The sequence below is a fragment of the Dipodomys merriami genome, unplaced genomic scaffold (genome assembly GCF_024711535.1).
Source record: "Dipodomys merriami isolate MVZ:Mamm:240054 unplaced genomic scaffold, mDipMer1.0.p SCAF_35, whole genome shotgun sequence".
Classification (NCBI taxonomy): Eukaryota; Metazoa; Chordata; class Mammalia; order Rodentia; family Heteromyidae; genus Dipodomys; species Dipodomys merriami.
The window spans coordinates 8,210,817-8,235,795 of record NW_027205048.1 but is presented as its reverse complement, the minus strand read 5'-3'; the positions used below and the strand labels follow the sequence as shown (position 1 = coordinate 8,235,795).

The following is a 24,979-nucleotide window of genomic DNA, read 5'->3' as shown; positions in this document are numbered from 1 at the left end:
TCAGGTCAGACCATGGTCATTTATTTGAATAGCATACAGGAGCCATCAGGTCATGGAAATAAGTAGAGCAGACTAGATGCTAGCCTAGGCATGAATCAGCAAAACATCCCAAATTAAATTGTATATCATAAGCCATGTAGCAAACAAGCATGCATGACATCAGCCATTTTTGAAATTTTTAAATAACTGCATTGAAAAATAGAAATATCTCATTATCGAAGTTATTGAGATTGTCTTTCATAATTTCTGACCTCTTCCATATCCTCTTTGACTAAGAACAGTAATTTGATTTACTCACTTTCATTCACCAGAGTTCACAAACATAATGTTACTTAACTTGCACAGACTCAAAGCTACAGTGATCAAGGGATTTATGATCAGTTCTGACTGTCCAACATAATTGCACATTATTGAGTTTTCAGTTACTTACTGAATTTGTAGTTCTGATTAATTATTAATATCCAATTAGAAAAGCAAATTTGAGCAAAATCAGTTTCGTGTGTGTGTGTGTGTGTGTGTGTGTGTGTGTGTGTGTGTGTGTGTGTGTGTGCGCACGCACGCACGTGCAGTGGTTACTGGGACTTGTACTTAGGGCCTAGACACTGTCTGATTCTCACTCAGGATTGGCACTCCACCACTTGAGCCATACTTCCACTTTCAGGAGGTAAGCGTCATGGATCTTTCTGCCTGGGCTGGCTTCAAACAGTGATCCTCAGATCTGAGTAGCTAGTATTACAGGTGTGAGACACTGCACCCAGCTCATCTGTACAATTTTCACAATATACTTCAGAGTGACATTTCTATTTCATAAAAATCATAAGGCTAATTAACCTGGTTATTCCTTGACAAATTAGTTTGCTATGAACATAATTTACTTAAAGCAAGCAAATAAAATCATACAATTGTTCATCTGTTTGTAAAAGTCTTCAATGTCGATAGGTTATGACAGAATTATATATTCAAAGTCAGTAGGTTAAACTATCAAGAGAAAAGACCAAGACTGCTGTTTACTGTTAGGATCTGAGTACAGACTTTTTAATCCTATTTAGAAATAGCTGGGGAAGTGACTGTTGTGGTAGAAAACTGGTCTAATAAGAATAAGGCCCTGAATTCAAAACCCTAGATGCACTAAAAGTGTCTAGAAATAACTCTTGGTTCTCAGTCATGAAGTTCATGTATTGTAACAGGCAACCCATATATAATTCATGAAAAGATTCCTTATAGTATCTAGATTTTAGTCAGAGGGTGGTATCTGGTTCCTAGTGACAATGACTACGTATTAATGATACTACATTTAAAATCATAGACACAAAACAATTCCTGGCAAATGATTCAATTAGAAAACCTAAATTCTATGTGTCTTGGAAAATGTTCCCTTCTTGAATTTTAAGTTTTTACATTAAAACATTGTTCATTGCAGGAGTTGAGTCACATTCACTTATTTTTGATGAAACACATTACATTTTGCAAAATGTTCTTTAAGTCAGTTATTTAGTTCCAGTCAGGGTATCCCATCTTCTGGGACGTAAGAATTCATATCCACATCATTAATTAAATATAGATAAGTAGGTGGTATTACTTATATCTGTGCTGCAATCTACTGAACTGCTTTCATACAACTTGTCTGTAAGGCTTAGCTATAACTTGAATATACTGGCCAGCAGCATTTCCAGTAAAACCTACATTTACAAATGCTTTTCTCAGTATAGGATACTTAATTTCTGCTGCAATCTACTATACTCTTTTATAAATTTGCCATCTAAAAAGGTTTTTGATGTCTGGGAATTCTTTTTAACTTAATTTATAACCCGATTTATGGTACCATCAGATATTTTATTCATATTCAGAGAACTGCCTACTGAAAGTTCATTCCTATTTTCACTTTAAATTCTTCATCCTTTGTCTTCTCCATATATCACTCAGCTTTCTTATAATAGTTTATTTCATAATGACCTCTGAATTCGTAGTCCTTTCAGTAGTCTTCTTTTACTTGCATATTACACATGGAGGAATATTCCCTACTTTGTCAAAGAAAGAGCTCTTCCATTGTTCATGAATCAAGCAAGCTTCATTTTCCCACACTTGGATGATAAATGGCATACAGAAAAATCATCTATTCTAGGAGAAACAAGTGCACGTGGCAACTGAAATCAACCTTTGTGTCAGAAATAGAATAGGGAGTAAAGATGCTTGGGGCTACTGAGAGCAAGTGCTCCATCGAAAGGGAATAGCTGCTGTTGATTCACATAAAAGACGGTCCTGACTGCAGCCATACAGGACTGCAGGGTCAGTATTATCAGAAATGATTTTTTAAAGACAAGCTAAATAAATAACTGCTTAATTAAAATGAAAGAACAGAGTTCAGGTCAATAGGCCAGATAGAACAGAAAATCAAGTTAGATTTAACCCTAAAGGCAATTGGGATATAATTTCTTTATTAAAATATTTGATATTTGATATTTCCCATAGAATTTTACTTTTCTGGAACTCCACCAATCACCTTGAGTAGATGTCACATATTCTAACACCTCAAATATTTGTCAAAATGTGTTTAGATAGTACAGTGCAGGTCTCATATTTTGGTTATTTCAGTAGGTTTTCCCACCTGGTGGGGAGGGCTGCTGTACAATCCTTCATCCTTTGTCATGAAAATGATGTAGAGTAATGTAGCATAGCCATACCTGGGGTTTAGAGATCCTACACAATCCAAGCCCACCCAGGCAGAATCTTACTCAAGTAGTTGGGAGATGACTTTTTCTCTTGGAGTTATAACCTGAAGGAATAATGAAGTCTAGAATTGTTTAAGGTCATTTTTGCCTCTGTTCAGGAACAATCCACCTCAAACTAATGCCAAAAAATGGAGGAAAACAGAACCAAAAACTAGAAGGAAAGAGACAGACTGGTTGCCAAATGACTACAGGAGAGAGTGACTCAGGGAAAGGATACAGATATGAAATAGAAGCAGGGATACTTAGCTTTGTTTTCCTGCTTTTAGCTCATTTTGTGCAGGAAAGTCTGTGAGATTCTTATCTCTAATTAACCACCAGAAAACCAGAAGTGGCACTGTGGCTCAAATGGTACAGCATTCACCTAGAGCTGAAGAGCTGAGGAACAGTGCCCAGGCCCAGAGTTCTGGCCCCACAACCGACAAAAAAAAACAAAACAAAACAAAAAAAACCCTGGTGGTAGACCCTCACATGCCACCCACTCCTATTTACAACTTTCTGGACAATTAACTCCAACCAGAGTCCTGAAGCAAGTATTCCTTTTGGGCTATGCTACTATCCTGGAACTCTCCCCATTTTGTGTTATCCTGCCCCTATCTACAGCCACTATAGGCTCAATATAAACAAATACTGCCCCCTTTTCCCAATTTTTCAACATAAAAATGTTCTTGATCCTTGGATCCAGTGGGCATATTTTCAACTGCCATCCAGCTGTGCTGCTGGAAGCTGCAAAATGTTCCCATCTGTTCCATTTCTTACTAGCATCTGTAATTGCTCACTAAACTCTTCTATTTCAGGAAAACTTTGGTTCAATGTTAGGCTTAACAATTATAACTACTTTAAGCTCAAAGAGTGAATCTGGCTTGTCACTGTGTTATCAGCACTAATGGACAGTGACTTATACTAGCTCGTCACTAATTATTGATGGATGAAAGAGGTCTCACGCGCGTGTGTGCTCACTTGCGCACACATACACACAGACACAGAGTCATACCAGTCATTTTGTAAATTTAGTATAAATAACTAAGGTTTAAAGGAAACCTTAAGTGTTTATCTAGCTCTCCAGTCCCTTCTTGTCCCTCTCATCTTTTTACAACCTCCTTTTTGAATTGCATCAGGAAATTCAACCTTGTTTCTGTTATCAAGATCTTTCTTCCTGCTTCATAGTGTCTGCTTCCAAACTTGCCTTCAGAAACAAATGAAGGTATTCAGCAGCATGGAGACTTATCCTACAATGGGGTGATCATTCTTCCCAATTCCATAACTGACATTCACAATAGGAAACTAGAGTTAGGAAACTCACATAATTGCTGGTTTTTCATATATAAAATGGAGAAATCTACTAAGACAATTTTACATTTTAAAGCATAATAGGGAAACATGGAGTAAATAATTTTTAAAATTGTCAAAATTTTAATATATTTATAAGCAGTTTTAGATTTTAAAATGATTAGCGTATATACCGAGTGTGATCAAGCCTTTTTTTTTTTTTAACCAAAATAGATCCAATTTGCTCTAACCATAACCTCTGTAACAAATCTCATCTTAAAATAAACTAGCCCAAGGGATTGCTGGAGCAAAACATCAACTATAACCTAAATAATTTTTATACTATAGTCAATAATCCCATAGTAGCTAACTCAAAGATACTAATACATGGAGAAGAAAAATAATACATAATTTTAATTGGTTAAAAATAAACTTAGCCACAGGGTGCCAGTGGCTCACACCTATAATCCTAACTACTAGGGAGGCTGAGATCTGAGGATCACAGTTTAAAGCCAGCCCAGGCAGGGAAGTCCATGAGACTCTTAGCTCCAATAAACCACTAGAAAATACCGGAAGTGGTGCTGTGGTGCTGTGGCTCAAGTGGTAGAGTGCTCGCCTTGATCTGAAGAGCTCTGGGGAAGTGCCCAGGCTTAGAGCTCAAGCCCCACAACCAACAATAAATAAATAAATAAATAAATAAATAAATAAATAAATAAATAAATAAATAAATAAATAAAATTAGCCAATCTAAATTTTAAAAATCATAAATTTATACTTTTAGGATATTTTGCTCTAGAAAAGCATTGGTGTTTAAAAGTATCTTATAAAGCGATATTTTATTCTAATGTACTTTTCTCCCATTAACCTGGAAAATAAAGAGGCTTTTAGTTAAAACCAGTACCAGGTGAATAAACAGGAATGTATGATCAATATATACTATATTAATTAAAATAATAATATTCTCAAGTTTTTGTCTTTCATCCAACAATGAACAAGTCTCTGTGCAAAATCAATCGTCTCTTTAATGTGTTGCTTAGCTACTGTTGCTAAGCTTTTATAAATTTTATTTTTCTTGGAAAGGAATATTGTGTCATATAATCTGTGGGCTCCTTTTTCCCTACTTGAACTTTTGATTTATACACATAAAACTTAAGATTTTAGAAGATGTATTTTTGTTTTCAGTAATCATACGTGGAAGTAGCTAGAATTTAAACTGTTTTAAATGTTTATAATTATCTGAAGCTGTAAATTCCTATAAATGAGAAATTTCAACATACTGGCCATCCTATTCAGTTGTTCCATTCATTCATGTCAATCTAGAAAATATTTATGTTAAAAAGAAAGTATCTGTTAGCAAAGGTAAGCCTATAATTTAGGAAATAGAAGATGAAAGTATATTTCATTATTTAAGAAATGCAAAGCAGTAATAATTTGCAGTAATCTTCCTGTAGTTATATAAAGCCAAATGATGATCTAAAATGAAACGTTCTTTCCTCTACTAGTCTTTGGGCTAAGAAGACCTCAAAGTATGGCCCTTTGCCATGCAGAGCTGGAGAACAGTTTGAGAATTAGTTTTGCTGACCTTCATCTTCCTTTTTGAGATTAGCCCTCAGCATTTTCCCACACTGGTTTTGCAATCCTGGGCCCAAGTGACATTCCTGTTTATGCCTCCTGAGTATCTGGAAATCTTTTTAAGATGAGCTTTTTGGGAAACACTGATGGAGATGAGAGAATTAGTCACTTGTGTATGCCTCAGAATTTCCTTGATGGCTTTCCTTTGTGCAAAAGCCAAAGGACCCTGAAGTTTCTGGTAATTGCGGATGGATTTTCATAAGATCTCTGATCATTATTACCTCATTTAAGTTATCACATTTGACTATGAGAGTCCTAACATTAGACATTTTCAGAGATCGAAACTTCAAAAATGGAACCAGGAACCACATTGCTTCTAGTAACGACCTGTACATCTGCTCCTACAATTCATTTTTGTTTTACATTTGATAGGAGGGGACAAAACTCTATTGTATTAGTCTGCTTTCTGATTGTAACGAAGACTGAGACAACAAAATGAAAAGGTTTATTCTACTTCACAGTTTAGAAGATCATTGCTGTGGCCAGTGGTGACATTTTTATGGTGAGTGTTTGACAGAACAAACCGACTTCATAGATCTGGGAAGTGGAGCACAGGCAATAAGAACATGCCCCAGTGGTCCAAAATCTCTCAGTAGGCTCCTAAAGACCCATTCCTGTCAGGACTGCCTCCTGAGGAGCAAGCCACATAGACCTTTGGGGGATAGTAAGATCCAAAGGGTAAATCCATTAAGTTCTTCCTAACTGTAATCAGCAACCATGAGGTCACCAGTCAGTGAAATGACACAATTGGGCATCTTAATCAGTAAAGAACCATATCCTGACATTAATGTTGTCCATATTAATCAGGAAAGAAACTGTTGCCTACAAACAGCAGAACACAGGAAACACATACATCAGAGTACACAATGTCAAATCTAGCTCTGACTGTTACTATCTACTTTTGTCTTTTTTTTTTTTTTTTTGGTACTAGGTTGAACCCAGGCCCTATGTATTCTGGAAACATCATGAGCTAGGCCCTTATTTTAAAGCTTTATATCTAAATTCAAGGATATAATGTGTACTTTTTATCCAGGAAGTATTATTATTATTATTATTTTGTTGGTCATAAGGATTGAACTCTGGGCCTGAACGCTGTCCCTCAGCTCTTCAGCTCAAGGCTAGCACTCTACCACTTGAGCCACTGTACCACTTCCAGCTTTCTGAGTGGTTTATTGGAGATAAGAGTCTCACAGACTTTCCTGCCTGAGCTGGCTTTCAACCATGATCCTGAGATCTCAGCCTCCTGAGTAGCTAGGATTACAGGCGTGAGCCATCAGCACCTGGCTTCAGGAAGTATTATTTTGAATGAATCAGCCAAAGGGATGAAGACTTACAAATCTTACAATATAAATGATTGGATGTGAACATTTATGTGGCCTTAACTATTAAAGTGCCTTACTCAAAAGGCAGACAAATATAATCAGTAGCCCTCAGAAATTGTATGACTGAACTATGTTTAGTACAGTCCTTGGAGTCAAGCAACAGTAAGTTCTTTTTCACACAGTCTGTTACATTCATCAGCACCAGATCTAAGGTAGCTAACACCTAGTCATGGTAATAACTTAGAAAAAGTTCTTGGGAAAGAAGTGATTTTACCAAATAAGAATAAAGGTTCAGGGGCTGGGGGTTTAGCCCAGCGGAAGGGCGCCCGCCTGGCGCGCCCAAGGCCCTGGGTTCGGTTCTCAGCCCTAGTTCAAAAAAAAAAAAAAAAAGACATATAAAGAATAAAGGTTCACAGTCTTGAGATGGAACACAGCCATATTAATATCTTGACATAAATTAAGAGGAACACTAGTGTTTAGGATTGAAATGAATTGATATAGTTGCTTTCAGCCATTAAATTTGTGACAATTTGTCACAGCAGTAACAGAAAACAAATGAAATATATCACCATCTATAAAATATGCAAATTATACATTACAGGTTTATAAAATGTTATTTAAAATGTTAATACATTTTCTAATTTATGTCTTGGCATGAATTATTTTAATTTCAAAATAGCTTCCTTAAAAGATTTAAATTTTAAGGGGAGTCGGGGGAATGAGTAAAAATGAGGAAGGGGATAACACTGGTCAAAAGGAAATGTACCGGGCTGGGAAGCTGGCTCAGTGGTAGAGCGCTTGCCTTGCATGCCTGAGGCCCTGGGTTCTATTCCTCAGTACCACATAAGCAAAAAGAAAAAAGCCGGAAGTGGCGCTGTGGCTCAAGTGGTAGAGCGCTAGCCTTGAGCTGAAGAGCTGAGGGACAGAGCCCAGGCCCAGAGTTCAGGCCCTACAATGGGACCCCCCCAAAAAAAAAGGAAATGTACCTATGGGGCTGGGAAGGTGGCTCAGTGGTAGAGTGCTCATCTTGCATGCATGAGGCCCTGGGTTCGATTCCTCAGCACCACATAAGCAGAAAAAGCTAGAAGTGGTGCTGTGGCTCAAGTGGTAGAGCACTAGCCTTGAGCTGAAGAGCTGAGGGACAGTGCCCAGGCCCAGAGTTCAGGCACCATGACGGGCAAAACCAAAAAACAAAACAAAACAAAACAAAAAAAAGGAAATGTACCTGAGACCTTGCCTATGTAACTGTAGTCCCTCTGTACATCACCTTTACAATAAAAATTTTAAAGGTTTGATTTTAAAGTACTATTAAGCAAATGTATCTCCAGGATGGGAGAATAGGCTATAAACGGCTCCCATGTAAGTCTAACAGTATATAGAAATGAAGCATTTAGTTTCATAAAAGATATTCAATGGTATAGACATATGAATAGTTTTTAAAAAATGGTTTCAAAGTGTTTCTAAGCTGTAAATGAAGCTATTTCTTTGTTCACAAATATCAAAACTATCTACCAGGAAGGGACCTAATAGTACCTTCTGGGATATAAATTATGGATTTAAAATGTTAACAGATTTTCTAAAATTATAGCATAAATCTCTTTCCCTAATTTTATAAATTTGAATAATCCTTCTGTTTAATTTTTGCAATTTGTTGGAAAATTGTTTTGATTTTATTTGCATTTTAAATTATAAATGAGTTTGAGCTTCTTTTAATATGAATATTAGCTTTTGCATCTTCTCTCTTAATTATTAATATCCCTTGACCATTTTTGTATTATTTCTTTTTTATTAAATTTTTTGAAGTTCTTTCTATATTAATAATGCTAATACTTTATTTATCACTTCAGTAGCACAGGCAGAATATTAGGCTGATACCATTAACCATTGTACCATCGGAGGTATAGAAGTAGTTTTATGAATTGAATACCTACTGTGAGGTGTAAATGATGCCAAACCTTCTAAACTGTCATCTCGTTTTAATCACAAACAATAAATGATATTTGCAACAAGTGATACATAAAGGATTACCATTTTCTAGGCACATAGATGAGACCTCATTTCTACTTTGCTCCCTATCCTAAAGATACTCACATATTCTGTTAACAAAACTGTTACATTATACTTTTGAATGAAACTGATTTCAAATTAAAGCAATTTATACTAAGACATATTCTTTTGTATGAGAAACAAAAGTAAGCAACATCCTTCAGAGCAAACTTCTTCAAAGGAACTAAGGTGCCAGTTAGGCCTGTAGTCAATGACTTATCCCTCCCCCAGGATGAAAAATACTGTATTCCTCCATTTCAAAGAATGAAGCATGTTCAAAGAATGAAGAATGGTGACATAATTTTCTGTACTCCCTTCTGTCACAAGGAAAAGGTTTTAGTGGACTAATTTGCTTAGCTTCATCCAACAGACTTCAAGATAAGAACATTTTCTGAAATTTGGTATATTTTTAAAAGTGTCACAGGCTCCATATGAACATAGATTAATAAAGTTATAGTTTCTGAGGAACTGAGAGGTCTGAAAGACAAGATATACAAATGAAGCCTCTCAAATGAGAGATTTTAATTATTCTTCTATTTCTTACTTCACCTTCCAATGACATCCTTCACCTACCAATGACATCTTCCTTACCTGTTTTATTCCCTCTTCAAATAGCTTCATCTAAAGTTTTAACAAAAACAGTTTACTTCATTACTCATTTACTCATCAAACTGCCCTTAACAATTCACCACATAGTAATAAGTTTTTTCCTTCATTTTTTTCACCCTTAGTTCCAAACACTGAGCCTCATGCAATTGTTGATACATTTTTGATGCATGAATATAAATTTAGGTGCTATGCTGAGAAGTATGGACATGCCTCAGTTGTCCAATTTCTTTCTTGAAAGCTGTATTCCTAGACGTGACACTCAACTGTGTTTTTCTGTAAGTTTTTAAGGCAATCCTCACTAGTTCATTGCTGACTCTTCTTTCTCCAGTTGACCCTGAAACTTCAGTAGTTCCTTCAGGGACTCTTTCAAGCTTTTGTCTGAATTTACTCATTCTCCTCATGCCAATTCATCTCCAAGTCTTTAATTATTGTCTATCAGTTGACAACAAGTATTTATTTCAAACCCATTTCTCTCTGCCTTAAGGTTTCTTCATGTGACTATCTCATGTTCAGAACTGTGAAGCAGAACTGCAATATTTCCCCCTTCACACAATACCTGTTTCCTACACAACCTAATATTTAAGCTAGACCCCTAGAAGTCATGCTTCATTCCTCCATCTCCCTTACTTCTCCCATTCTTTCTCCCTTGAAATCTACTAAAAAGTTCTCCTGATGTTAGTGCATAATTTTTTCTCAAATCCAACTCCTTCCAGTCATCTTACTATGACCCTAGTCGCTCACAAGCCACTATCAATTTTTACCTCTTACTACTACAGTGGCCTCTGTTCTCTCTACTCTGCAGTTTTGCTTTTCTTGAATTGGAATTCCTTGTACAACTATTTTAAATCATTTTAATATGAAGAATACTTAAAAATGGTAGTGTATCCATACACCCACACATATGCATACAGGTTGGGTCTACAATTTTTGCCCAGACCAGCTTTAGATCTAGGCTGCATATTCATATACACTACACACACACACACACACACACACACACACACACACACACACACACACACACACACACACACACACACACAATTATACATATAGATATACATATATTACTTAATGTATAAGCTGATCAGAGCGATTCACACTTGTGATGCCTCTATCCAGCAGGCCATAAGTAAGAATCGCTAGATAGGAGGCTGACCTATGGTGAAAAATTAAGACCTTACCTGAAAAAATAACTAAAGCAAAAACAGGCCAAGAGTGTAGTTTAAGTGATAAAGCACATGTCTAGCTAGTGAACCCTAGAACCACCAAAAATTGAAATAAAAATAAATAAGAGGATTTCTTAGGGATCAAACTTGAACCCAAGAAATGATCCTTTCAATTTTGTTGAATCATCTTGCTCAATGTGGTACCATAGAAATCCAGCAGATGGCACTCATATATTTTTCTAAATATGGTGCAAAAAAGGATTGCTTAAACTTTGTATTTAAGAGCAGAAAAACTGAATAAACCATAGAAGTAAACACACTTCAAAATTTCTTATTACCATGGAGAAATAATGCTTTTAAGGTACTCTAATGCACATTCATAGCTTGCAAGCAACTTACAATTTTCTCTTTCTATTCTAGCAGTTGATGGAAAGGAAGCATTCATAACCATTATCTGTCAATCAACAGCTTGATAATAGAGAGCTATACATGACCGCTGAGAGACCCACAAACTTTTTCCAGGACTGGATATGGGATAATTGTTTTCTTCTAGTTTGTTTCCAATGCTTTTTTTTTTTAAATTTAGACTGGCTCTAAATTAAGGAAGGATTATCACCTCTATTATTATCATTTTTTTCTTCAGTTAACAAGGTTAGAAAGAGTAGAAAATTGGAAAGTAGGTAATTCGATCAAGAATTATTCATTAGACATTAGATTCACTCAATAATGAATGAATCCTCTCTAGCTAGAAAATTTAAACTAACTCTTCAATTAATGAATATGATCAAAAAGGATAAATTATTTCAAATGAAATTTCAACACATATTTAGTTGAACACTTCCTATATGCCAGACAGACACTGTTCTAGGCTTCAAGGAAAAATGAGTATACAAAAAAAAATAACATCCCAGTTCTCATGGAACTTATGTTTTTGTGGTGATAAACAAAACAAAACAAAAAAAAACAAGGAGTATGAAGAGAGTTGAACTTAGACATTGTGTTAGATTTCTTTTTTCTGTGAGGGAATAACCTACAGGGAAGTTGATGCCGGGTCATGCTCTCAGAGGTTCCAGGCCATAGCCAGCTGAATCCAGTATTTTGAACCTGAGGCGATGCTGAACATCATGGTAGAGCAGTGTGAGGAAAGGGAAAACTATTCACTTCATGGTGGAGAGACAGCAGAGAGACTGGGGAAGGAACTAGGGACTAGGTATGGCTTCAAAGGCATGCTTGCAGTGATCTACTTCATACCTGCAGTGATCTACTAGTGAGGCTCATCTCTTGAAGTTTTTACCACCTCCCCCAATAGTGCTACCAGCTGGGGACTAAGCACAAAACACACAAGCCTGTAAAGGATATTTCATAATCAAATCATAAAAGATGGGTTCTATAATGTGACTGTATGAGTACTTTCGATTGTTTAAAGGAGGGCTTCTTTGAAGAGGTTACACTTCTGGTGATAACTGCCTAATGGAAGTGGCCATGAAGGAATGGGCAAGGGAAGAATTCCAGGCAGAGAGGATAGCTCCAAGAAATCATCCTAAGACCAGAACAAATTTGGTGAGCAGACAGAAAGGCCATGTAGCTAGCAAGAAGTATGCAAGAAAGAGGACGACAGTATAGGAGTTCTGACAGACAGTAGCCGGCAAAGGCGAAAAAGCAGACTGAAAGAAGAAAAGGAAAGGAAAAGAAAATGATGAGCAAGAATACTAAATTCAGGTCATTCAAAGATTCTTCTACCTTTTGATTTTTTGTAAGTTTTCTGTTAGTCAACATTCTTGCCTTGACAATTACGAATAATTATTTTCTATTTTAAGGCATTGTCATCCTTTAGTTATTACCTTAAATATCAGTGATCACAGGACAGTACAGAAAATATATCTAGAAAGCAGAACAAAGTAAGATGAATAGGTATTACTTTCAAGAAATATCCAGAAAGTGAATTCCCAATACTACTTGACTTGAGACTCTTATACTGACTTACACTTTTCTCCTCAAGGCATGTGGGAAGATTTTCTTAGCTAATTAAAGAATCATATTTGCTGACTCTGACTAATTCAACATTTTCTGGAAACAAAGGACGAGTTACACAATTCTAAATGTCTCTTTTCTTTTAATATTTTCTTGTATGAGATTTTTATGGTAAGCCCATTTTTCAGAAACAATATATTTTGAAGTATGTTACAACAGAATTCCAAGCAATTAAACTATAAAAGGATCCACTGCTCTGTGTGACCTCACACAAATCAGATAATCAATAAAAAATTTTAGTTTCTTCTGCAGAAACTAAAATATATGCTTAGTCTCCAACTACAATATCAATAAAGAGTCTCCAGTTTATTGAGTAAAAACATTTATGTTAAATATAATCTTGGCATTTTACAAATTGTAATTGATGCTAGATTTAAAGCTGAGATTATGTTGACCCTATGACTAACCCCAGGTCACCCATCCTCAGGAGTTCTTTGTTTAATGTCCATCTACAGAAACTGTCCCAACAAGGACACTGCTCAATGGTGGCCTGAATTAGAAAATACTTTCAGTAATCACAAAGCCACATGCAGGAATATTCATTAGTAACTGTATTTGCATCTATTAAATGTAGGTTAAGAGGGTTTTTATTTTAACAAGATTTTATTTCCTAACTAATTAGAATGACAATTTATTACAAGTACAAAAAATAATTTATATTCTATTAGGATAGTGTAGCTCTTTGGACTGAGCGAAGAGGGAAAAAAATTACCCTGTTATGTGGGCCTCATTTTTAATAGCTACTTAAGTCAGTAATTGTTATTAATTTCACATATATACTTCCTCTATTTTTTGAGACATTGGAATTTTGGTGCTATTGATTTTATAAAGGCCATTTAAAAGATAAATTTGCTATGTATCAAAAGGAGTTGTTTAAATACACATTCAATTCTGACAGCTTTGCTCTGGGTACTTTTCCTAGTGCAAGCTGGGAGAGCCCTGCACCAGTCATTGCTGCTGCCTTGGTTTTGCTTTGTCTCCTCCTCCCATCAGAGTAAGTATGGTCTAACCTCTATTAAATGGACAACAAACATCTCTCTTACAGAGGAGAGGAAAGATCTTATGTCATTCCCTTCATATGGTCAGTGATGTTTCAATACTTTGTGACATACTGGTAAATCAAATGAGAATAAATTCCTCACTGGCTATTAGTACAAGGAAAAAAACTAATTTAACTTGAGAACATAATGTTTAAAAGCACAAATGCAACCATGTATATATTTCCATTCTGAACATTTTCAAAATTACTTCAGGTTCTCACTCTTACATCAAAATAAATAAAACCTGTTGTCTTAAGATAAAAAGTTCATAAAACTCTGAGACTTAATCCTTGTTTCAGGCTAATGATAATTTTCTTTTCAGTTTTAGTTCAAATTCTGAAAAAAATTCCCTTGACAAAAAAATGTTCAGAACTACATCCTGAAGTTTTTCAGGATGACAAAAGAGAGAAGAGGGGTCAAAAAAGAAACATCTAGTATCGATCAGCTTCAAACGTTGATACTTTTCGGGATTTTGAACCACTTCAAATTATGATTTTTTTTACTACAAATATTTAAAAGATAGAGCACCTTATCTTGGTATCCCTAGGATTAAAACTGCCTCATATTTATTTCTAATCAAGTCACTAAACTGCTACTGTTTTCTGGACTGCACACAAATGATTTATTCATCATAGTCTGACACAATTATTTATGATTGATTGGTATGAAATAGAAAGGGACTTTGTCCTCAGCAAAAGCATAGAACAGGACTTGTCCAGTGTATGATTTCTGTCCATCTGCAGTCAGCCAGCTAAATTACTGCTTTCCCATCTGGTAAGAGACTTAATAGATTTTTCACAGCATAATTCCTACTCCATAATAAATTATCAATCCCATTTTATTCTATTTTCTACATCCTAATTAATTATAATGACCTCAACCTTATCTTACACTTGTTGAATCTCATCATGGCTTCTGAAGTTCTAAGGAAAAATGGGAAGGCAGGCCAAGTACTATTTAATGTTTATTTCTTTTACAAAAGAAAGCAATGTAAAATAATTGCTATTGTCAAATTAATGGTACTATAGAAATCTTCCTGATTGTGCATTCCTTAAGCTTTCCCTTTTCTTTTCTTTTTCCTCTCCTTCCAAAAATAAGGCTGAGAAGGAAGAAAGGGATCTCAGCTCCAGTTCATGCTCTATATCCTTTTCCTCTAGCCAAATAGATCCATTAAGTAACAGGAAAAAAGAAATAAGCAGCAATCTATATATCTCTCCACTGGGGCAGCTGACAACAAGGAAGTTGCTTCTGAAAGAACTTTGGTTAAATTACTATGGTGGCATACCAGGGACCAGAGTAGTTACCAGTATTACTCTTAGTTTACACCTTGATTAGAACTAAGGACATGGCTAATCTGATGAATTTATGTAGTGAACAACCTTTCTCTAGAGCCAAAGTCTTAGTTCCAGATTAATTAAATTTAGCCTGAAATGTATTTATACCCAGATATGACTTACTCATTCTTAAAAAAAGACAACTCAGACCTAATCTACTGCTAGTATTTTAGCTTTATACACTGATTTTTACTTTTTGTTATCTTTATTTATTATATTATTGTCTTTGCTTCCGAGAAGTTGTTTCTTTGGTTATAGTGACCCAGTTATTTTGATTGGTATCACAGGTCACACAGATAGTGCTTTGTATTACTATACCATGCAGTGCTAAATAATCATTCATTTGATGATAGGAAAATGAATTTAAGTCTTAAAATACATATATTAAGCATTTTGAAATTAAGTATTTTTCTCAAAATCAACTCATGTGAATGTTGATCCTATTTTTAATATTAAATTTACACATTCTATGTGGCACATATGTGAAAAACAGTAGTACACTGACAGTCTACTTTGCACATTACCATTATATGTGAGTTGTACAAACAGGTAGCATATTTTTAGTATACATCAATATTTTAGTTCCAAACCAGTAATGAACCAAAGCTACTAGCAAATATAAAGGGGTTTATGTGTAAATTTATTCTGTATATTAATAATATGATATTACATACATTAAGGCTTGAAATGTTGGTAGATAATTGGTCTAAAATAAGACAGAAGTGCTGGGTGCCACTGGGTCATGCCTGTAATCCTAGCTACTCAGGAGGCTGAGATCTGAGGATTGAGGTTCAAAGCCCACCTGGGCAGAAAAGTCCTTGTGAAACTCTTATCTCCAATAAACTACTCAAAAAAGCCAAAAGTGGTGGTGTGGCTAAAGTGGTAGAGCAGTAGCCTTGAGCACAAGGAAGTTCAGGGACTGTGTCCAGGCCCTGAGTTCAAGCCCCAAGGCCAGCAAAAAATAACTAAAATACAATAAGACCGAACTGAAGTCATACTCAATCCCAATAACTATTTCTATTCTACATTTATGTATAAAAAAGATTACAACTCTTTGACAGATTTTTTCTTAATAATTCATTAAAATATTTAAAAATAAAAGTAGAAATAACTTCTGAATATGAAAATTAAACAGATAGAAATTGCTAGGTATCCCAAAGGAGAGTATAAGTATTCTTAGTTTTCAAAAATAAGGGGTGGGGCTGGGAAGGTGGATCAGTGGTAGAGTGCTTGCCTTGCATGAATGAGGCCCTAGGTTCGATTCCTCAGCACCATATAAACAGATAAAGCTGAAAGTGGTGCTGCGGCTCAAGTGGTAGAGCGCTAGCCTTGAGCTGAAGAGCTGAGGGGTAGCCCCTAGGCCCAAAGTTCAGGGCCCACGACTGACCCAAAAAAATAATCAAAAAGTAGACATAAAACAACACATATCAAAAAAATCAGAAACTAGACCCAGGTATCAGTAGATTTTAGGCATTTGTGAACATTTTATATTGGACATTAAATGAATTCAGCTACAACAACAAAAGAAAACATGACTCTAACATTAAAAACTCAGTACTTTAAAATACAGCCTCTCCTAAGTGCATTTTGTTCCCTTACCATCTCTGTCCTATATTAGGGTCTAGATGAACAGTTTCAATACACTTTTTGACACTGGTGAAAATACACTTTTCTAGCTAGTCAGGAGTAGTAACAGTGGGAAAATAAGTGATGTTGGAAATCTGATGCCAGTACTGTTTGATCCAACTATAAGTGCAGTTTCAGTTGGAGTGTTTTGGGCAGCCAGCAAAAATGAATCCCAATGGCCATAAGGTGATTATTTACCTCCCCAAGTGGATAACATGCTTTCATTCTAACCACCACTGACATTAGGAAGAAAACTGGCAGGCACAAATTGCTGGAAAACATCTGCAAGTGCCTTAGACTTTAGGTTACAGACTCAGAGAGAAAATGTAGGAAACTAGCTTTTACAGATGAAAGAGCTCAGAAGAAATCTGTCAAGACATTTTACAACTAGTAAAAAGTTAAGCATCTTTGTAGAAATGGCACTACCAAAATTTAGCCAATAATCAAACATTTCTTCCTATATGTGCCAAACTGACTTGTGATAAATTATAAGAAAAAAATGAAAAAGAAAATAGGGCTGGGGTATAGCTCAAGGAATAAGCACAAGATGCTGAGTTCAAATTGCAGTGTCATCAAAATAAACAAATGAAAAGAATAGCTCAGAAAGGATGGATCCATTCAAAGGCTGGAGGATGATTAAGAACCCTGAAAACAGTGCCACTTTATTTTCTCTTGCTTTAGAATTAACATCAGAGCACAAAAGAACCTTAATTAAAGTGACAAAACAAATATTATTTCAATGTGAACACAATTTTATATAGCAACAACTTTGAATATTCTGGACCTTCTGTCTTCCACAAAACCAGTTGTAATAGATATCAAACATAAATCCATTGCAACAATTTCATTCTAAGATACTTTGGACAAGTATTAGATGGTTTATCAATTCAAGAAAAGTTATTTGTTCTCCTGAAGATCTTTCTGTGCCAGTTGCTGAAAAGGAAACATGTAATAGGAACAGAATTATTTTTAGTGCTGAGATACAACTCCAGTGTTGTATATGCTAAGCAACTATGCTACCACTGAGTTACATCCAACTAAATTCTCAAAAAGGATTAAATACAATTTACTAAAATTTAGCACAGTGATAACTGGGCAGTGCTGAATGATATTTTTGAAAGCCTGTACAGAAATTATAGTTCTATAATAAAAAGGAAAAGAAAAAGAAAAAAGAAATTATAGTTCTAAACATAATTTAAGACTTTTTAAACAAGAAAATGTTTAAAAAAAAAAAAAAAGCATTAAATAAGCTGGGCGCCCGTGGCTTGTAATCCTAGCTACTAAGGAGGCTGAGATCTGAGGATTACGGTTCAAAGCCAGCCCTAACAGAAGTCTGTGAGACTCTTATCTCCAATAAACCACTAGAAAACCGGAAGTGGCACTGTGGCTCAAGCAGTAGAGCACTCGCCTTGAGCTGAAGAGCTGAGGGACAGAGCCCAGGCCCAGAGTTCAAGCCCCACAACCAAAAAAAAAGAAAGAAAAAAATTAAATTAAATGTAATATATCAAATTAAAACTGTATTTAAACATTAGGACTATTTATACCTTGTATTAAAATGGAGCATAGAAACAATGTACTTGTTTTATAAACACTCTAAATAAGCAGTTTAAGAATTTAAAGTGCTCAAACATAACCTAAAAGTAAGTTTCCAATAATTGAATCAAATGTTTTTGAGATTATAAAAACCTGTAATATGAAGTTTGAGAATGAAATAAAAGCATAATTTAGGCCTATCAAAAAGCTTTTAAGCATTATGATGGTAAAACTTCTTCAGTACAGTAATCCTCTAATAACAGAAAAGGTTTCAGTCAAGGAAATCTTGTGAAGTCATATTTGGATTTGTTAAAACTTAGTTTGAAATTGTATAAAATTCTTACTTTTTGTAACACTCAACTCTTCAGGAACTTAAAATCCTTCATAGATTTATATTCTGATTTTACTTTTATTCATTGTTGCACTTTGCTTTTAATAGAAGTGCAAAACTCTAATTTCAACTTATGTAGCTCAGTAAAGTCATTCTTATCAGAAATTAGAATAAATCTTAAGAGTTAAACCATGAGGACTTGCCAACTCCAGAAACTCGATTTCTGTTTGTAGAGCTTCACAGACACTTTCCATGTCATCCTCCTTATAAAGTTCTAATTCTTTTTTAAGCCTGTTTTAAAAGAAGAATTCTTTTAACTGCTTGTTTCCAAATAATTTGAATTACACAGAGTATACTGTTTGCAGCCTCCAAAATCAAAATTTCTACTTAAACACAAAGAATTTAGAAATTTTTATTCTCTATAAAGCTATAAGTATCATATAAAAAGTTTGAGGGAAAAATCTCATAAAGGAAATAAGGTACATGATGATAATAGACACTCAACAATTTGATGTTATTTAAAAGATTGACACAGGTTAGTGAAATGGTTATAGTAGTATGTCTGAAGACATCTGCTTCAGTTCTGGCCACTAAATTGAACAAGCTTGTTTAAATCACTTAGCATCTTTGGTCCTCATCTGAAAAATCTTAAGTACCCAAAAAAAGCCTCTGCCATTTCTTCCTGCTCTAAAGTTAAATAACTTTGAAATACACATATTTAAGTAAAATATATTTTGCGAGTTAGAATGAATGTTAGTTTCTTTTCTCCAAATAAGTCTAAATTCTTCAAGAAACTGAATTCTTTAAAAAAATATTTTATGCCCTTATTTGACAAAAGGACTGATTTTTTTCTTAAATCCTCACATGGTTGTACAAGGTGATTACAAATTAACATGTTCATTTATGTGTACAATACATCTTGATCAGAGTAGCCCTTTCCATCATTCTCCCCACCCATTACTCTTTTGCCATTGGTCATATCAAGTTCCCCCCTTCCTTTTTTAACATGCATAGATTGAAAATTATGACTATATTTGTTCACTGTACCCTTTGCCATACATCCACCTTCCTCTCATTAGCACCTCGCCCCCATTCAAGACATATGTTTCAGCTTCTTGATATTCATTTTGTTAAACCATCTATTAGTTGTTAAAAAGTTTTAGACCATGGAGTTTCACTGTTTTTCTGGGCCTGCCTTTCTTCACTCAGTATGATTTTTTCCACTCATTCTCCTGTAAATGACATAATTTCATTCTTCCATGAATGAATAAAATTCCATTCTGGGGTGTGTGTGTGTGTGTGTGTGTGTGTGTGTGTGTGTGTGTGTGTGTGTGTGTGTGTGTGTGTGTGTGTGTGTGTGTGTGTGTGTGTGTGTGTGTGTGTGTGTGTGTGTGTGTGTGTGTGTGTGTGTGTGTGTGTGTGTGCGTGCGCAATCATTGACTGTTGGGCATCTGGGCTGGTTCCATAACTTGGCTACTATAAATAGTGTTGCAATGAACATGAAAGTGTAGGTGGTCATTCAGTCTTTTGACTAAATGATTAACAGTGATATTATTTGATCATAAAGAAGCTTTTTTTTAATACTTTGAGGACTATCCATACTGATATCCATAGTGGTTGCACTAATTTACATTCTTTCAAAAGGAAAAACAACAGTACTCCAGGTGTTCACACATAGTGAAATCAAAGGAGGATATTTTTACGGGAGGAACACAAGGGGCAATGCCTATGTGCCTCTGATCATACAAAATAATATTGATCAAAATGAACTTTATCTTTGGTTTGGTCTGCTTTTTGGGGGTCTTGTTTGCTTATTTATCTGTCTTTGGAAGGGTAAGGGAGGCACAGAAATGGAGGAGAAAAGGGTGAACAAAGGCAGCAGTGGTCTTCACTAGGCACTATGCTGAAAATGAACTATATAATTTGTGAGTGGGAAAAGAAAGGAAAAACTGGGAAAGAGCAAGGGAAGGTGACATTCTCAAAAAAAAAGACATGTACTCATTACCTGACTTATGTAACTGTAACCCCTCTGTATATCATCATTAATAACAATAAAAAATAAAAGTTTAAATATAGGTGAAGGAAAAATATAATTATAAGCCATGAACTGTGGCTGGAGACCTAGAGCACTCAGACCTGATGATGAATAATGAAGAATTTGAACAACCCCCTTGCACACCTACTAAAAGTATCATTGCTTTCACAAAGTTAAGCAACTCTTAGGCCAGAAAAAAGATGAAAAATTTAGATCAACTTGGACCTCTGTTGAGTTCCAGCTGTTAAGGGAAAAAGACAAGGGATTCAGAGCGGCAAAATTCCTTGGATAATAGCAATAGAAAAAGAAAATTCTTTCTGAAAGAAACATTCACATATTTGGATTCATAGTTCTTTCCCAAACCGACAGTGAATAATGAGTTTACAATAAATATCATGGGGCTGGGAAGGTGGCTCAGTGGTAGAGTGCTTGCCTCACATGCATGAGGCCCTGGGTTCGATTCCTCAGCACCATATAAGCAGAAAAAGCTGGAAGTGGTGCTGTGGCTCAAGTGGTAGAGCACTAACCTTGAGCTGAAGAGCTGAGGGGCAGTGCGCAGGCCCAGAGTTCAAGGCCCACGATCGACCAAAAAAAAAAAATAAATAAATATCACAACAAGAAAACATAATGTAAGAAAAAAGATCATCGGAAACAAGAAATAACAGATTATATCCATAATGTATAAAAAAGCTATAAATCTATAAGAAAAAGAAAATACAGAAGAAAATGGGAATAAAACAAAACCCCCAATTTTTAAGATAGTTCACAAAAGATAACCAGTAGTTAATAAAAATATAAAATGGTGTTCAATTTTATTAGTGACCAGGGAAATGCAAAGAAAAGTACAATGAAATGCCAAAAATGGTCACCATAATAGCTAAAATAAAATAATAGAATAGCAAAAATGCAAGCTAATAGTTAGCAAGTGTTGATAAAGATGTGAAGAAACTAGATTTTAAGAATTCTGGCAAAGGATATTGCAGTCCCATTTATTTTTAACTTATCTATGGCTTTGTATTAAAAGGGATTTTTATTTTTTTATTGTGAAAATAGTGTACAGAGGGGTTACAATTACATGGGCAAGATAATGAGTACATTTCTTATCAAGCATTGCAGCCTCCTCCTTTGTTTCCCCTTCCCATCCCTTCCCATCCTCCCCCTGCTGCCCCACCCAATTCTCTCCCCGCCCACCAAAGTTGTAAAGTTTGTTTTCGACATAACGACTTGTTAAAAGGGATTTTTAAATAGAAAAGTAATGTAATGTAATTACCTCTGAAGTTACTGAAACAAGCTTTGAAAAAATAAAAAACATATACTTGATTAAAAACATTTAATAAAAATCTGATTAATGGATACTATTTTTATACAATAAAAACATATGTCAGAGCAAAAGTAATCACATTATTTGCAGGAGAGATATTAGAGGAAATCCCTTTAAGGTCAGGAACAATGATGCTCATTGCCTCTATTACTTCCTAATGTTTTGTTAGAATACCATGCTATTGAAATTAGAGAAAATACTAGAGTTATAAGAATTTGAGAGAAAAAAAAGCAAGGAACTTCAATTGTCAAGTGATTGGGCAATGTATCTGAAGACTAAATAATAAAACCCAAGGAATAAAATTATCTAGCAAAGCAACAAAATTGGCCTACAAAAATAAATAGCATTTGTTTTTTCTTGGATAGAAAATCATAAAATGTTAATAACACCAAGTTAAATCAACTAAATATGGTCCCACTTCAAATACTAGTACGTTTCTATCCCTGCCACTAAGGAAAATTACCCTAAGGTTCATATGAAAAGGATAAACATTCAAGGAAAGCTGTTGAATATTGTTCTTTGCAGAAGAGTCCTGGATAAAAAAAACAAAAGTGCAAGAGTACTTGCCTTACAAACATAAGGTCCTGAGTTCAAATACCAGTACCACTAAGGAAAGAAAAAAAAGAAAGAAAAACAAAAAAGGGGGGTGACTAGCCATATCAGATATTAAATCCTACCCTGAGTTCAAGAAACCAGGCTGGATTATTAATATAGCAGTAGGACATAAATAGAAATGGATACAAGCACAAATGACCATTTAGTCACTAAGAATAAAAATACTGGGCTTTCTAATAATGTTGAAGCAACTGCATACCCATTTATAAACAATAGTGAATGTAAAAAGACATTCTGAACTAAAATCAGACTTTAATTCACACTACATCCACTCTAAATGGATCAAATATTTAAATGTTAAAAAGCCAAAACCATACAGGGGAAGATGAAAGTATAGGTAAATTACCTTAAAGACTGGTTTTGGATAAAGAGTTTTACTATGGTTCAAAATGCACCTGTAGTTTTAAAGAATAAGATTTTAAAATTCAACTGTGCTAACAAGTTTGCAGAGCACAATATAAATAAAGTTGAAGATAAATTATATTCTGGAAGAAAATATTTGCTGTATATATAACAGATAGAGGCTAAATCTCATAAAGGCTAAATCTCATAGAGAAATTTTCTAGCCAAGGGAGAATAAGTCCGAAACCGTGACAGAAAAAATGGGGAGAAGTCACAACATGATATTAAAAAAAAAACCACAGAAAAATTGTATACAAATGTTCCTTAAACGTATTAAAAATGTTCAAGCTTCTCTCATAATACTGATTTGTAAATACCCAGGTACATTTATGGTAATACTACCTGTAATCACCACAAAATATAACAAAGCATTCCTCAAAACATTAGGAAAAAAATTAGAAAAGGTGGGCTTGGACGGTGGCTCAGTGATAGAGTGCTTGCCTTGCATGAATGAGGCCCTAGGTTAGATTCTTCAGCACCACATAAGCAGAAAAAGCCGGCAGTGGCGCTGTGGTTCAAGTGGTAGAGCGCTAGCCTAGAGCTGAAGAGCTGAGGGACAGCGCCCAGACCTAGAGTTCTGGCTTACAACCGACAAAAAAAAAAAAATTAAAGAAGATCACCTCATATTAATAAGAGAGCAATCCATCAAAAGGATGTAATGATTTTAAACTTGTATGCAACAGATTTTGGTTTATCCAATTTCATAAACACTAGTGGATATACAGGAATAGACAGGTCCAGATACAATAATAGTGGTTATTTCAATACCTATTTGCATTGATAAATAATCCAGAGAAAGGATTAGCAAAGTCACCTCACTTCAGGGAAAAATTGCACTACAGAGCAGAAGGACATCTATAGAACATTCCATCGAACAGCTGAGGAAGATACATTCTCCCATATTAACCTCCAAAACAGATACATTTTGGACCATATGTTAAAGTCTAAGAAATAAATAATTGAAATAGCTCTTATATTTCTCCAGACCATAATGGAATAAAATTATAAATCAATACCAAAAGAAACTATATAAGCACATGAGGACTGGACAATATACTTCTGAATAACCAGTTGATTACTGAAGAAATCAAGACAGAAACTAAATATTCCTAGAATCAAATGAAAATGAAACAGATGAATCAAATGAAAATGAAACAGAGCCTACTAGAACTTAAGATTCAATGAAACAATGCAAGCTTATTGCTATGAGTGCTCATAGAGATATCAGATCAACAACTTAATGATACACTCCAAGATCTTAGAAGAATACCCCTAAATTGATGGAAAGATGGAAAGGAATAATAGAGATTGGGGCAGAACATAATGAAATGGAGAGCAAAAGAACAATGCAAAAGATCAATAAAACACAGTGGATTAAAAAAACAAAACAAAAACAGATGAAAAAATGTTAAGCTGGCTGCCGGTGGCTCATGCCTATAATCCTAGCTACTCAGGAGACTGAGATGTGAGGACTGAGGTTCAAAGCCAGCCTGGACAGAAAAATCTCCATGAGACTCTTATCTCCAAATAACTAGTCAAAAACCTGAAGTGGAGCTGTAGTTCAAAGTGGTAGAGTTCCTAGCCCTGAATTCAAGCCTCAGGACCAACAGCAACAAAGATTGGCAAACCCAAAGCCAAATTAACTAAAGAAAGAGGAAGATGACCTGAACTAACCAGAAAAAAAATCATCCAGCCAATGATTTTTTTTGTTGTTAAGGGCTAAGGGTATAGTTCAAGTAGAAAGGGATTTTCATTTTCATAAGCCCTGGGTTCAATCTGCAGTAACACACACACACACACGAATTTATTAAATAGGAATCAGAGTTGATTCCATACATAGCTATACTAACAATGCTGGTAGCTTTAGTGTGGCTGGGTTTGTGGTTAATTGAATAAATGTCCAAGAGTGGGATTGCTGAGTCTATGTTTAGTCTTTTG

At 35.1% G+C, this 24,979-nt stretch overlaps 1 protein-coding gene across 4 annotated transcripts in view; it reads right to left on the bottom strand.

The window, feature by feature from the left end:
• Positions 1 to 24,979, bottom strand: part of Ccdc172 (coiled-coil domain containing 172) — a 104,742-nt gene that overhangs the window by 35,811 nt on the left and 43,952 nt on the right. For 2 of the 4 annotated variants that reach the window (XM_069987892.1, XM_069987893.1), the window contains exons 8-9: positions 18,872 to 18,959; positions 17,588 to 17,737 (exon numbers count right to left, since the gene is read on the bottom strand). The exons of the other annotated variants lie outside the window; for them this stretch is intronic. In XM_069987892.1, coding sequence (XP_069843993.1) covers positions 17,702 to 17,737; positions 18,872 to 18,959 — 124 coding nt within the window. In that variant the 3' untranslated portion in view covers positions 17,588 to 17,701. Of the gene's footprint in view, positions 1 to 17,587; positions 17,738 to 18,871; positions 18,960 to 24,979 lie in introns of those variants that run through there. 4 annotated transcript variants of the gene reach the window in all.